The sequence below is a fragment of the Canis aureus genome, chromosome 16 (genome assembly GCF_053574225.1).
Source record: "Canis aureus isolate CA01 chromosome 16, VMU_Caureus_v.1.0, whole genome shotgun sequence".
In the NCBI taxonomy this organism is placed as follows: domain Eukaryota; kingdom Metazoa; phylum Chordata; class Mammalia; order Carnivora; family Canidae; genus Canis; species Canis aureus.
Genome location: NC_135626.1, coordinates 28,064,354 through 28,081,006, shown reverse-complemented (window position 1 = coordinate 28,081,006; position 16,653 = coordinate 28,064,354). Strand labels below are relative to the sequence as shown.

General features: G+C 35.7%; 1 protein-coding gene across 1 annotated transcript in view; it reads right to left on the bottom strand.

Moving 5' to 3' along the window:
• HSF5 (heat shock transcription factor 5) overlaps positions 1–16,653 on the bottom strand; it is a 45,379-nt gene that overhangs the window by 14,937 nt on the left and 13,789 nt on the right. The window contains exons 3-5 of the mRNA XM_077852523.1: positions 12,035–12,132; positions 9,138–9,659; positions 6,303–6,480 (exon numbers count right to left, since the gene is read on the bottom strand). Of these exons, the coding sequence (XP_077708649.1) occupies positions 6,303–6,480; positions 9,138–9,659; positions 12,035–12,132 (798 nt within the window). The remainder of the gene's footprint in view (positions 1–6,302; positions 6,481–9,137; positions 9,660–12,034; positions 12,133–16,653) is intronic.

Below are 16,653 nucleotides of genomic sequence, written 5' to 3'. Positions count from 1 at the left end.
AACTCTGACTTTTGCATTTTCTTTTAAATCTTAGAATCCGCTTGTAATTTAAAAAAAAAAAAAGAGTCTACTAGAAGTCTGATTGAGATTGCACTGAGTTTATAGATCAATTTGGAAAAACTGTCACTCTAAAAAATTGGATCTTTTTATCTATGAATATGGCATATCTTTCCTTTTATGTCTTCTTTAATTTCTTTCAGCAAAATTTATAGTTATCAATGTAGAGGTCTTAGATATCTTTTGTTCAACTTATTCTTAGGTAACTTATGATTTTGGTCTTATTGTGTTTGTTTTTTTCTTAATTTCATTTTCCAATTGTGTGCTGCTAGTTTAGAAAAATACAATTGATTTTTGCATATATCAATCTTATGTCTACAACCTTGCTAAATTCATTTATTTGTTCCAGCAGTTGCTTTGTAGATTCCCTAGATCTTTTTACATAAGTTATCATATCATCTACAAATACTTTTACTTCTTCCTTTTCAATCTTTATGACTTTTATTTTTCTTGCTATTACAAAGCCCACCAGTATAATACTGAATACAAGTGGTAAAAGTGGGTATCCTTGCATTGTTCCCAGTCTCTGACACATATAGTCTTTCACCATTAAGTATGATCTTTGTTATATATATTTTAGAGGTGCTATTTATCAGTTTGAGAAATTTTCTACTATTCCTACTTTGTTTGGAGTTTTTACTATGAATAAGTGCTGAATTTTGTCAAGTGCCTTCTCTGTATCTATTTAAGTCATCATGAGGATTCTTAATTTTAAGGAAAGTCTTTGATAACCAATTCAACTTCCTTAATAGATGTAGGACTATTATTCATCTGGCTATTGTATGAATTTTAGTAAGTAGTATTTTTCAAAATATATGTTTATTCCATTTAAGTCGTGTTCATTGATGTAAGACTATTCCCCAGTATTGTTATCCTTTTAATATCCATAAATTCTGAGGTGGTAATCCCTTTTTCATTCTTGATAGTTATGATTTGGGTTCTCTTCTTTTCTTGATCAGTCTAGCTAGAGGTTTCTCAATTTTGTTGATCTTTTCAAAGAGCCAGTTTTATATTTGTTCATTTTCTCAACTGTTTTCTATTTAATTGATTTCTACTCTTATTTTTATCATTTCCTCCCTCATGTTTATTTTGGGTTTACTTTCCTCTTTTTTTTCTAGTTTCTTTTTTTTTTTTTAAGATTTTATTTATTTGAGAGAGAGAACATGAGCATGGGAGAGGTAGACTCACTGCAGATCAGGAAGCTTGACGCAAGGACTAGATCCTTAGGACCCTAGGACCACAACCTGGGCTGAAGGCAGACACTTAACCAAGCCACTAGGCGCTCCTTTTTCTAGTTTCCTATAGTGAAACTTCAGGTCACTGATTTTAGGTCTTAGTTCTTTTATAATACTAGCATTTAAAGCTATACATTTTGGGGCACCTGGGTGGATCAGTCAGTTAAGCATCTGGCTCTTTGTTTTGGCTCAGGTCATGATCTCATGGGTTATGATCTCGTAGGTCGTGATACTGAGGCCCCACATCTGGCTCCATGCTCAGTAGGGAGTCTGCTTGAAGATTCTCTCCTTCTGCCCCTACCCCCACTCATATACATGTGTGCTCTGTCTTTCTAAAATAAATGAATCTTTAAAAAATAAAAATATGGATGCCTGGGTGGCTTAGTTAAGTGTCTGCCTTTAGCTCAGGTCATAATCCTGGAGCCTAAGATCAGTCCTGCATCAGGCTCCCTGCTCAGCAGGAAGTCTGCTTGTCCCTTGCCCATGCCTGTGCTCTCTCTCAAATCAATAAGATCTTTTAAAAATAATAATAATAAATAAAGTTACACATTTCATGCTAACATTGTTTTAGATGCATCTCACAAACTAACGTATTTTCATTGTCACTCAGTTCCAAATATTTTCTAATTTTTCTTGAGATTTTGTCTTTGAGTTACAAATTATTTAGAAGTATGTCTGTCACTATATTTCCAGATGTTAGAGGTTTTTCTAGCTACTTTATTGCCACTATAAATCTTTTTTTCAATATTTATTTATTCATCTTAGAGCGAGGAAGAGAGCATGAGCAAGAAAGGGAGAGGAGAGACAGAATCTCAAACAGACTCCATGCTAAGTACAGAACCCAACACAGGGCTCAATCTCATGACCCAAAGATCACAACCTGAGCTAAAACCAAGAATCAGATGTTTAACTGACTATGTCACCCAGGCATTCAATTGTTACTGATTGCTAATTTAATTGTTATATTCAGAGAATACACTTTGTATAATTTTAATGCTTATGAATTTATTGATACTCGTTTTATGGCCCAGTATATGACCTATCTTGGTGAATGTACTACATACACTTGAAAATAATGCATATTCTCAAATTGTTGGATACAATGTTCTATAAATGCCAATTAGATCAAGGTGGCTGATTATGTTGCTCAGATCTTCTATGTCTTTACTAATATTTTGTGTAGTTACTCTATCAATTACTTAGATAGTATGTTAAAATATTCTACTATAGGGAAACCTGGGTGGCTCAGTTGGTTGAGCTTGGTTTTCGCCCAGGTCACAATCTCATGGGTCATCAGACCAGGCTCCACACTCAGTGGGGAGTCTGCTTGAAGATTCTCTCCTTGTGCTCACTTTGGCAGCACATACACTAAAACTGGAAGATTATCTGCTTTTGCCTCTCCCCCCAAATACACAAGATCCAAAATAAATAAATCTTTTAAAAAATATCCTACTATATTGAGGAATTGTCTGTTTCTCCTTTTGTCAATTCTTGCTTCATATATTTTGAAGCTTTTATTACACAAAAACACATCTATAATAGATACGCTTCCGTCATGAACTGTTCATCATTATGATACAGACCCTCTTAATAATACTGTCTTAAAATCTGTTTTATCTATTTAAAAACAACCATACCAGCCTTCTCATACTTCCTGTTTGCATGTTGTATCTTTTTCCACCCATTTACTTTCAACCTACATAGCCAGCCTATTATAGGAGTTTGCTTTTTCATCCATTCTAGCAATTTCTGCCTTTGAATTAAAGTTTTAAGACCATTTACATATAATCATTGTACTGGCTGAATCTGGATCCACCATTTTTTGTTTTCTCTTTGTGTTCTTTATTTTCCTTTCTTTCTTCCTCCTTTCCTGCCTTCTTTTGGATTATTTCTATTGTGTTGGTGATTTCCCTAGAAACTACAGTATGTACTCTTGATTCATCAAAGCCCATATTAATCAATACCTTTACCATTGTTTCCTTCTACCCAAAGAACACCCTGTGCAATTTCCTTTAGTGCTGACCTGCTGTGGCACATCTCTCAATTTTGTGTTTATCTAAAAGTGTTTTCATCACCTTGCCTTCATTCTTTTTTTTTTTTAAGATTTTATTTATTTATTCATAGAGACACAGCTAGAGAGAGAGAGGCAGAGACACAGGCAGAGGGAGAAGCAGGCACCATGCAGGGAGCTGATGTGGGACTCGATCCCGGGTCTCCAGGATCACACCCTGGGCTGCAGGCGGCGCTAAACCACTGCGCCACTGGGGCTGCCCATCATTCTTGAAGGATCTTCTTGCTAGGTAGACACTTCTAGGATTGCAGTTTTCTTTCAATATATTAAAAATGTGGGATCCCTCGGTGGTGCAGCGGGTTGGCGCCTGCCTTTGGACCAGGTTGGCGCCTGCCTTTGTGATCCTGGAGACCCGGGATCGAATCCCACGTCGGGCTCCTGGTGTATGGAGCCTGCTTCTTCCTCTGCCTATGTCTCTGCCTCTCTCTCTCTGTGACAATCATAAATAAATAAAAATGTAAAAAAAAGAAGTTTAAAAAAAATACATTAAAAATGTGATTCTACCCTTTTCTTGTTTCCATTGTTACTGTTCAGAAAAAAAAGCTGTTAGTTTAATTCAGGTGGTGGTAAACTGACCTCTGGGTTAAATTGGGCCCAGCACCTATTTTTTTTTCCTAGCACCTATTTTTGTAAATAGAGCTTTACTGGAATATCACCACAACCATTCACCTATGTATTCTCTGTTCTACTATAGGGACACCTGTGCATCCAACTCTTGGTTTTGGCTCAGATCACAATCTCATGGGTCATCAGACCAGGCTCCACAACCCAGGCTGGTTTTGTGCGACAAGGCCAGAATTGAGAGGTTAAACAGATCATATGGTACTAGCATACACACAAATAGACCAATGGTCTAGAACAGGGAGACCAGAAGCAAATGCTCACTTATATGGTCCAGATGATCTTCCACTAAGATGCTAACGCCACTCAATGGGGAAAAGACAATCTCTTCAACAAATGGTACTAGGAAAACTGTATATCCACATGCAAAAAAATGAAGTTGGACCCTATCTTACATCATATACAAAAATTAACTCAAAAGGGACTAATGGCCTAGATGTAAGACCTAAACTATAAAACTCCTAGAAGAAAACATAGAGAAAAACTTTGTGACATTGGACTTGGCAATGATTTCTTGGAGAGTACACCAAAAGCACAGGCAACAAAAGCAAAACAAAACAAAACAAAAAAACCTGAAATAACAAAAAACAAAACTACCCAATAAACAAATAAATACATACATACATACATAAATAAATAAATAAGAAAGACTACGTGAAACTTAAAAGTTTTGTGTATCCAATAATACAATCAACAGAATAACTGTGAGTAGGATACTAAGTACGTTAATTAACGTGTGACCTTATATTTGTGAACAACTTACTTATCCTCTCCCAGCCTAAGTTTCCCAATCTTTAAAGTGATGACAATACCACTTTCCTTGTTTATGGCATAAAAATGGGTATGCATTAAGTTTTTAGTTACTGTCCTTTTATAAACCACCTTCAAATTCTATGCCATTGTTTTAAACATTTTCAGTGGTGAGAAATCTTAATCTTTCATCATGATTGGACCATCTATTCAACTAAAAGTGACAGTACAAGATAAGTTTAATAAATGAGTGAGCAAGATAGTTCATCTAAAAGGTGTTTTGCAGCAAGAATCCTATGAGTCTAAGCAAGATCTTGATATCACTATTAGTTTACTTTTTGGAGAAATTCTCACAGAATTTCTCAATATTTTTCCATTTTTTATAATCTAAAATGATTGTCTGACCTGATTAATTCTATCTGGATTGCATGCTTCTGACACATATATAATTTGAGATTATTAAAGTTGGCCACTGTAGACTTTGATGACTTGTTTTTGGATCACATAAAGAAACATGTTTTATTAGATGTTACTATTTTCTTTGAAAATGGTTTTGTCCAATTGCCTTAGAAACAGTAGTACAGGGGCACTTGGGTAGTTCAGTCACCCAAGTGACTGAGTTAAGCATCTGACTCTTGCTTTCAGCTCAGGTCATGGTCTCAGGATCATGAGACTGAAGCCCTGAGCAGGGTTCATGCTGAGTATAGAGCTTACTTAAGATTCTCTCTCTCTGGCATAGTCTATTAAATGTCCGACTCCTGGATTTGGCTCAGGTCGTGATCTAGCGGTGGTGAGGTAGAGCCCCGCATTGGGTTCTGCTTTCAGCATGGAGTCTGTTTAAGATTCTTTCTCCCTCTGGCCCTCCTGCTCATGTGCATGTGCTCTCTCTCTCTCTCTCTCAAATAAATAAATCTTTTAAAAAAAATGTTTTTCTTCCTTTGTCCCTCTCCTCTCCATTTGAGTACACTCCCTCTACTGCCTAAAAAAATTAAAATAAATGAATGAATGAAACAGTAGAACCAACTCTATGTGCTTAAAGCAATCATTAATTCTGGGTTCCCACAAACCACAAGAAAAATGATCCCACTGATACAAAGTCACACTTTATACTATCTTTATAATGTGCTTAGGATAATGTGATTAATGACCATCTAATTCTTTTCTGCCACAATTTAAGCACATTCTCTCTTGCCCTACAGTCTGTTAATAAGAGAACAGGTACATCAATAATTACAAAGTCTTTGGCATCTGAAGCACTTATTAAATCACCCTTAATCCTTGCCTTCTCCAAGTTAAACAACCCAAATTCCTTTGCGTTTACTTAATATGTTTTGTCTCTTTGAAAACTCAAATTTTTACGTGTAATGTTAGGAAAATAACTTTCATATACCTTATAAAGACAACGAAGAAAACATATAGAATTAAAATTACAGTTATGTAAAAAAGCAATGTGATAAGTATAGTACAATTGTGAATAAAAAATGAAGACTCAGAAAAAAACTGTCATTCATTTATTAATTCTACACCATGGTTCTAATTCTAGTATTCTAGAGCACAATAATCCTTACCAGGGGACTTTCCTTGCTGTGAGTTGCTTCTTCGCTCTCTGTATCTGGCTGGAGTGGATAAACCTGCTTCTTTACTAGGCTTGCTAGCAGGCCCCATTTCTGAAATAAGGAATCCCATCTGTTCTGAAGGCAAGATATTCTCAGGTGGATTGGTCTGGCATTTTATACTGGCATCCACCTAAAATATTAAACCCATTCATTATTCTGAATTTACCCCAATATCTACTAAAAGTTATATTTTATCAGAGGAGATCTAGTACAGAAACATGATCCAACAAATATACCTGTAAAAGGCTTTTCATTCTTATGAGTGATACTACCTTTGATTTTGTTGAACTAATCTGAATATTCAGTAGTAAAATATATATTTCCCCATGCATAAACCATTAAAATGTATATGGAGTTAAACATTTACTTATGACCAGAGGAAGATTAACCATGAAGCTTATTATTATTTTTTGTAACATGCACACACACAATTGGTTAAGAACACTATCTTTTTCCACTCTGGTATCCCTTCCATCAGATTTCCAACTTGTTGGTAATATTGAAGTGGTCATTGGCATAATCCTGTTGGGTGAGGTCAGTGGAGCTCAGGACACTTAATTTTACTCATTTTGTATTCTTTGTCTTAAAGAGGCCTTCAAAATTATAGAAGCTTCAGCCTCTATAAAATCTAGGTCTGTTCTGCTTATGAGATAGGAGTTTCTTTCTTGGAGTTCCTAAGTTTTCTTTGGAATGCAAATCCCTTCATCAAGGTGACCAACTTCTGAAACACTCTTATTTCTTTGAATTCATTTTAAATAAAACTATATAATGAAATAAAGCTAAAAGTTAAAAACATGGTTTTAAAAAGCTCTGATGTTGGGACGCCTGGGTGGCTCAGCGGTTTAGTGCCTGCCTTCAGCCCAGGGCGTGATCCTGGGGTCCTGGGATCAAGTCCCGCATTGGGCTCCTTGCATGGAGCCTGCTTCTTCCTCTGCCTGTATCTCTGCCTTTCTCTCTCCTTGTCTCATGAATAAATAAATAAAATCTTAATAAAATAAAATAAAATAAAATAAAATAAAATAAAATAAAATAAAATAAAATAAAAAGCTCTGATGTTCAGGGGCACCTAGGGGGCTCAGTAGATTAAGCATCTGCCTTCAGCTCAGGTCATGATCCCAGGGTCCTGGGATTAAGCCCCACATTGGGCTCCCTGCTCAGTTTCTCCCTCTAAGTCCCTCCACAGCCCCCACCTCCACTCCTGCTCGCTCTTGCTCACTCTTTCCAACAAATAAAATCTTTTTAAAAGACTTAAGAAATAAAAGCTCTGATGTTCAAATATATTTTTTAAAGATCTTGAAAGTAATTATGTGAATGCAATTTTAAGGTATGAAATCAAGTATTTTGGATGTGACTATGAAGGAACAAAGACAAATTTTATGTTCTTTTCACAATCATATCTGAAACACAATGGGCCTATCTTTGGTCTGAATTTATAGTATTTATAATATTATTTTAATCATGATATACTAGGTCTTAACAGTTGGTCTTGAAAAAGGATAATGGGTTGATTGATACCCTTAAGACACTTGGATCTAAAATTAGAGCTAAAAAAGAATGCATTAAAAAAACACAACTGTCAGAAAGTTATCTTGGGAATCTAACAGTGATATTTTCAGTTCCATTAGAGTAAAAAACCCCAAAATTAAAAAAATAAATATATATATACACACACACATACATATAGAAGCCTAAGATCAAGAAAAAAATAAAAATAGGAAAATCTAACTTAATTCACAAAAAGTGATCTTAATTTAGATGTACTTTTTATTTAGAATCAAACTTTATCCATTTTCTGGTCATAAACCAGCAGCAATAAAGGAATTTGCGTCTACCTTCAGAATATATCTCTCAAACTAGAGTCTGAATTCTGCTTTAAGAATGTAGAGAACAACAAAAATAATGTAGATATTAGTAGTGAAATTCAAACACAGTATGCTCATAAGTCAAAAGAGAATTCAAATAATGCTGTAAGAAAGTATAAAAAGACCTCTAACCATCTCCTTACCTCCAAGCTAGAAATGGCTAGGAAAGTCCTGATATTATTTGCCAGATAAACCATCCTTTCTGAGTAGTGGATTTTTTTTTTAAGATTTTATTTATTTATTCATGAGAGACATAGAAAGAGAGAGGCAGAGACGCAGGCAGAGGGAGAAACAGGCTCCACGCAGGGAGCCCGACGTGGGACTCGATCCCAGGTCTCCAGGATCATGCCCTGGGCCGAAGGCAGGCACCAAACCGCTGAGCCACCCAGGCTGCCCTGAGTAGTGGATTTTTAATCAGCTAGGCACACCTAGTCCATCCATATTGAGAAAGGAAACAAAACTCGAGGGATGCATTTAACATGAATAAGTTTTATATCAAAATGCTCAGACTGCCTGTCTAGAGGTTGACTTCAGACTGTAACATAGTAAGAAGATGTCTGGGGCTTACGGTTACCTCTTTCTGAATTTTTTGTGCAGAATCACTGGGACATGATCCTTCTAGAAAGCAAAATGGGAGCACCTGGGTAGCTCAGTCAGTTAAGGCATCTGACTTTGGCTTAAGGTCATGATGGCAGGGTCCCGGAATCGAGCCCCACGTCAGCTCCATGCTCAGCGTCCCTCTGCGCCCCACCCCACCCCCACCTCGTGCTCATGCTCTCTCTCAAGTAAATAAAGCTTAAAAAAAAAAAAAGCATAATGAACTGTTAATAAATCCAAATAAAATGTGGACAAACTCTTCACTAAAATGGTCTTTAGCAAGAAGCAGTAGGTACTTTGAGCTTTTAGGACTTTTTCTTTGACTTACCTGATGTGTGCTGAATGGTAGCCCTTCCTGCACAAACACTACTGAAGATGGAGATGGATTATGACTTAGCTGCTCCTTCAGTTTGACATGAGCTTGTTGGATGGCTGCAGATTCCTGCATTGTAGTATTTTCAACAGGCTGAGCTGTGTGGATGGTATAGATGTACTCAGGTGACTGTGGTAGAGAGCAGTTAATTGCTTGTTCTGTTCCGACTACAAAAGATGTAATATCTGAGCCTACAGGAGTAAGTTGCTCCAGCTGGCTAGCCTGACTTGTGGAAGATGCACTGCTGTTGTTTGAATTAGCTAGGATATGTTGGCCTCTGTTAGACTGAGATGTTGGGCACTGATTCTCAACAGGCTCCACCTTCACCATCTCCAATTTAGGGGAGGAATGCAATTCATCTACTATCTGAAAAACAGCCTCTAGGTTTACTTCTGTCTTTTTATTTTCATCAGTAGCACTGCAAGGCCAATTAGAAGGCAGAAATTCAACTGGATAGGAGGATTGCATTGGAGGATTCTGGGAAAAGAGAAAATAGGACTGTTTGGATAGAAAATTGAATATGAGATTAAGGAGGAAAGCAACAAGGTTTAGGCTGACAAATGTTAAACAAATAGATTAAATTTTAACTACAGCTAAGAAAACTTGAACACCAATCAACTATTCAGCAATGGTAGCTTCAATTCTATTGTTAACATTTACTTAGCAACTAATATATGTCAACTACTATCCTAAATTTAATACTGGAAAGGACCAATAATTCTCAGGCTTAAAGTATACAAAATCAAAACACTATAGTACCGAAATGCCTATTTGCTGATGTCTATATACCTAATTCTCCCATAAAGTTGACAAACAAAAACATCACTTATATCTATCATATGCTATTTTAGGAATGTAGTAAGGAAATTTCAAACACAGGATGCTCACAAGTCCACCAATGCTTCTACAGATTCAGGGGGAGGTACTGATATTCTGTTCCAAATGATCTGGGGAAAAATGGATGGAATATCGAATGTCCTTTGGTTCCTGAGATTGTTTATTTTTAATAATAAAACAACAGATTTTTTAAAAGCTGTCACTTTTAGATGTATTCTTTATATCTTTAAGATGTATTATACATAGTTCTTTGCACAGAGTAGGCATTCAATTACATGTTTGGTGATAATCTCAAGCAATGAACATAAAATACTGAAGAGTAATAATTAAATAAAGCATGTAATGGGTTGATGCTACCAAATACACTACAAAGAATGTGTCAATTATTTGAAGCACATTATGCCAAATAATGTAAATTTAAATAGTTTAAGCATCAAGCCACTTTACTATAGCCAATAGCACCATTTATTGAGTTCTTACTAAATGCCAAGTACATGCAAAGTACTTTATATATATTATTCCATTTGATCCTCTCAAGAGGTTTATAATGTGATCATCTCCATTTCCAAATGATGAAATTGAAGTTCAGAGAAACTCTGTAATTTACCAAAGTCACAATGAAATAACTGACAGACCCAGGTTTTAAGCACAGGTTGCCTGATTGAAGAGCTCTTGCTCTTAACCATTACACTATAATGATCATTCATGCACACTCTCACCAGTATCTATGATCCAACTAAACCAATTGCATTTATTTCCAGAATGACACCTAAAATATGTTCTATTTTTTTCATTTTAAAAATGCTATGTCTACCTATCTCTATTTTCCTGTAAGAAACATGTATTGTCCTAAATAAGAAAAGGTTCTTTAAAGATATGTTAAATAATTTATTTAAAACATAATCAAGACATAAGCACCGTCAGAGTATCTCCAGTATGATCCAAGGAATAGAGTATCTGGATCCCCAAACAAGAGCTTCTAATTTGTGGGACAGATACATCCCTATGGTGAAGATGAACAGATTGGACTATCATGCTTGATGGCACCTGCTATTAAAAATGTCCAACTAAGTCCCTTTGATCTGATTCTACACTCTTCAAACACCAGTTGGATTATAATTTGACTTCCCATGTAATTTTCTCAAAAAAAAAAAAGGAATATTCCTTTCAGTACTGGAATGCCACTAGTAAGATATTCTCTTAGAAATAGAAGCTATTAAAAAAAAAAAAAAAAAAAGAAATAGAAGCTATTGGGACACCTGGGTGGCTCAGCGGTTTAGTGCCTGCCTTTGGCCCAGGGCATGATCCTAGAGTCCTGGGATCAAGTCTCACATCAGGCTCCATGCAGGGAGCCACCCAGGGATCCCCCAAAGCATGGAATTTAATCTTATCCTAGAAGTAGCAGTCCAAAACATTTAAATCAACCCACTCACTTCCCAATAATAATGAGAAAATAACTGAAGTATAGTATTTACAATATGGGGTCAAAAAGGAATCACCACTTAAATGTCTCATTTTTTATTTCATTTTTTCCTTTCATTAAAAAAAGTAATTATCTGTATCATCTTAGAAGAAACTGTCATTTGGTAATTTATATACTTTTAAAGTTTATCTGATATTCATTTTACCATAGAAGAGCCTAGACCAGCAATGCTCAAACTAACTTTCAGATATGATGAAAATGCTATCTGTGCTGGACAAATTGGTAGCCACTAGCCTGATGAGACTTTGAGCACTCAAATGAATTTTATATCTTATTTTATTTTAACTAATTTAAATAGCCACATGTAGCTAGTGCCTACTGTTTTGGACAGTGCAGGCCTAGAATATTCAGATATAACAACTCCCCCCGCCAAAATTTTTTTTTTTTTTTTTAGAACTCAGAAAACTGAAGCCATAATCCACAGCTTACCTCTGGCTACTCATTAAGATAAAATTACACTTTAAAACTGTGCAAGGTCGATAATATTCCACGTGAAGTACAGAGAATGTGTCCATTGTTCCAAGAATCTTACCTGGAAGTAGTTGCAGTGTGCATAGGAAGAGGCAGTGGGAGTGACACAACTACTTAGAGCATCCATGTGGGTAGAAGGAGAACAGCACTGTAGCACAGCTGGGACAAATTCAAACAGAGAAAAATCATCAATCAAAATTAACCTCTAGTAGCATTTAAGGCACTCCCCTCTTTCAACTTGGAAAAATTCCAAAAGTTTTCCTTTGTGGATGCAACAAAATTATATTTAGTACAATTAGTGCTATTATTTGTTGAAAACAACATGGTAATAAACTAATATAAAAATCATTTTAAAGGGTCATGTCTACTTTTCTAAATGATTTCCTTAGCACTAAACATTTTGTTACCTTTTCTAACCATTTATTCTTATTGAAATTTCATTTTTACTGAAAATATCAGAACATATTTGGAATCCCAAAATAACTGTTTCAATTAATTTAATAATAAACATTTGGAGGAGGGTGTGTTTTAAGGATAAGTGAAATACTCTACAAATAGTCCTACCATTATACAATGCATCTAGTAAAAATCCAGACAAAAATGCTTTAACTATCTAAACAAATGGTTAAGAATTTGAATCCAAGAGCCAGACTGTTTGGCTTTGGAGCCCAGCTCCAAAATTTTAATAGCCATACAAACTTGAGCAAGGTTAATCTCTTTGGGCATCAGTTTCTGCATCTTAAAAAAATAGGGGTAATAATAGTACGTGCCCTACTATGTTTGTTGTGAGGAATGAATGAGTTAATATGCATAAAGCACTTAGAATAGTACTGGCATAGAGTAGGCAATCAAAAAACGAATAGCTAATGCTGGTATTATTTTAACTAAAGAAGTTAGTTTCCAAGCTTTCTCTTTATAGTTAGGATACCATGAAAAGATTAACTCTTTGTACTGGGATAGTTATACTTACAGATGCAGTCTTAATAATAGGTTGAGTCTCCTCTTTTCCAGAGAGAGACTCTCCAGAACGAATGAGAATCAGTAATAACACATCACACCTTTGGATTAAACAGAGGATGACATTTATTGAGCACCTACCAGGCACAGTACTAGGTGCTTTACATATATTGCTTCATTTAATCCAAACAACAATTGAATGAGGTATTAACATTACTTTACAAAAATAAGGAAACTAAAGCTCAGAGATGTTAAATAATTTGCTAAAAGTCAAAAAGCTAATAGTGACAGTGACAGCAATCAAACTTTAAAGCACATGCTCTTTAATGTACAATACTTCCCTAACCATCCCTTTTCCTAAAATGTAACATTTTAATTTTACTGGAACACCACTTATTTAATATTTTTAAGTTGTCTTTATCATAAGGTGACAACTTTCTATATCCACATTTTTCATATTTTGTGTATGCTAATAAAATTACTAAACAATCTTAATCTGTAATCTTTGAAAGTAAATTAGCCTAAGAACTGTAAAAATTTATTGCAATGTTTGTCTATTGACTACTGATTTTTAAAATGTCAGTTCACAAAGGTATACTAGAAATAATTTTTTCTAATATGTGCAATTTAAGCCATTAAATTTTGCATATGGAAGTAAAAATTTGAAATAATGGACAGAATTCTACTGTAGATACACATGTAAGGATTGATATTTTCTGACTTACATCATTTTAACAATTCCAGTGATTTAAAAAGCCAGACATTACTAAGACGGCCACAAAGGCTCTTACTACTTCCAAAATAGGTTAGGGTAATAAACAAGTTTTTACACTTTAGCCTCTGGAGATTTATCCATTCATCTTTCGATGGACACCGAGGCTCCTTCCACAGTTTGGCTATTGTGGACATTGCTGCTATAAACATCGGGGTGCAGGTGTCCCGGTGTTTCATTGTATCTGTATCTTTGGGGTAAATCCCCAACAGTGCAATTGCTGGGTCGTAGGGCAGGTCTATTTTTAACTCTTTGAGTTAAAATTTTCCAGAGTGGCTGCACCAGTTCACATTCCCACCAACAGTGTAAGAGGGTTCCCTTTTCTCTGCATCCTCTCCAACATTTGTGGTTTCCTGCCTTGTTAATTCTCCCCATTCTCACTGGTGTGAGGTGGTATCTCATTGTGGTTTTGATTTGTATTTCCCTGATGGCAAGTGATGCGCAGCATTTTTTCATGTGCGTGTTGGCCATGTCTATGTCTTCCTCTGTGAGATTTCTCTTCATGTCTTTTGCCCATTTCATGATTGGATTGTTTCTTTGGTGTTGAGGTTAATAAGTTCTTTATAGATCTTGGAAACTAGCCCTTTATCTGATACGTCATTTGCAAATATCTTCTCCCATTCTGTAGGTTGTCTTTTAGTTTTGTTGACTGTATCCTTTGCTGTGCAAAAGCTTCTTATCTTGATGAAGTCCCAATAGTTCATTTTTGCTTTTGTTTCTTTTGCCTTCATGGATGTATCTTGCAAGAAGTTACTGTGGCCGAGTTCAAAAAGGGTGTTTGTTGCCTGTGTTCTCCTCTAGGATTTTGATGGAATCTTGTCTCACATTTAGATATTTCATCCATTTTGAGTTTATCTTTGTGTATGGTGAAAGAGAGTGGTCTAGTTTCATTCTTCTGCATGTGGATGTCCAATTTTCCCAGCACCATTTATTGAAGAGACTGTCTTCTAACGGATAGTCTTTCCTCCTTTATCGAATATTAGTTGACCATAAAGTTCAGGGTCCACTTCTGGGTTCTCTATTCTGTTCCATTGATCTATGTGTCTGTTTTCGTGCCAGTACCACACTGTCTTGATGACCACAGCTTTGTAGTACAACCTGAAATCTGGCATTGTGATGCCCCAGATGTGGAAGGAGCCTCGGTGTCCATCGAAAGATGAATGGATAAAGAAGACGTGGTTTATGTATACAATGGAATATTACTCAGCCATTAGAAATGACAAATACCCACCATTTGCTTCAACGTGGATGGAACTGGAGGGTATTATGCTGAGTGAAGTAAGTCAATCGGAGAAGAACAAACATTATACGTTCTCATTCATTTGGGGAATATAAATAATAGTGAAAGGGAATAGAAGGGAAGGAAGAAGAAATGTGTGGGAAATATCAGAAAGGAAGACAGAACATAAAGACTCCTAACTCTGGGAAACGAACTAGGGGTGGTGGAAGGGGAGGAGGGCGGGAGGTGGGGGCGAATGGGTGATGGGCACTAAGGGGGGCACTTGACGGGATGAGCACTGGGTGTTATTCTGTATGTTGGTAAATTGAACACCAATAAAAAATAAATTTATTAAAAAAAAACCTCTGGAGATTATTCAGATATACAATTTCAGTGTTTTGGATTTGAATTTGATCTCCCAGAATATTTGAAAGCATAAATATCCCGGAAAGAACTTAAACCCAAAAAGGAAAACATCAAGGAGGGGTCTGCTGTGTATGCTCAAACTGAAAAAAAACAGGACATTTTTCTAGTTTTAACAGCTAAGGAAAACCTAGCCCCCTAGTGGCAGGAAAAGATTTCAGTCAGGAGGTGTAGGTTTTCACTCCTCAGGGTACCATGAAATAGTATTTCATTACAAATAAATCAACAAAAAGTGCTAGGTTTATTTTTCTTAATATTGTTCTGATTCCATTGCTTACACATTTTAAATACCTGTAAAAGTGTACTTTAAAGTAAATTTCTTGGATAAAGTAAAATATGCAACAGAGAGTATATTAATATAGCTGACCATACTGGTATCTAAAGAAATAGCAAAATGTGAATATCCTTTTAAGTGTCCAGTAACAAATGGAAAGTGGAAAGCTACCTGCAAAGGGGGACATGAATAGATAATCCAAAAAGATTCTTCAATGGCTATTTCCTCACCAGTGCAGCCCTACTTTGTATAGTCAACAAAATAGAACAAAGTAAGATACTAGTAAGTTTGCTAAATATGAAAAACAACTCTAGAAATGCAACTCTGTGCTTTAATACATGACAAATTAAGCTAGTGTATATTATGAAAGCATTGTGAAAGCAATGGCATTTATAAAACTCAGTTTATCACTATATTCTAAGGCACATTCATCTGCATAGAGATCTTCCATGGTCTTCCTGAGGGTAGTAGTCACTTAAGGCATAAACTGCATGTAGAATGAAAAACTGGTAATAATGGACAGAATTCTATCTCAAATGTAAATATAAGAGCTAATGACATTTTTTGTAAACAATTCTGGTAATTAAAAAAATCGAGGAGTACTAAAAATTATCTTAACAGCAAAAATTTTCATTCCCACTATGGGTTAGGAAAACAAGAAACAAGTTCATACTCTTTTATCCTATGGAGGTAATTCAAATATAGAATTAAAATGTTTTTGACTTGAATCTACTCTGGAATAGTACAGTGTCAACGGTGAGAAAATGCCCAATATAAATGCTCAACAGGAAAAACATCCTAATAGTATATTTAACTTCAAGATAAATTACTATACATCTAGAACCCCCACACTTTCTCACTTGTAGTAAGGTAAAGGTCTTCTGGGAATATACCCCAAAAAAGTGAAAATAGGCACTCAAATATATATATTTGTGCATCCATGTTCACAGCAGCATTGTTCGCAATAGCCAAAAGGTGGAAGCAACCCAGTTTCTATCAACAGATGAATGGATAAACAAAATGTGGTACATAAAA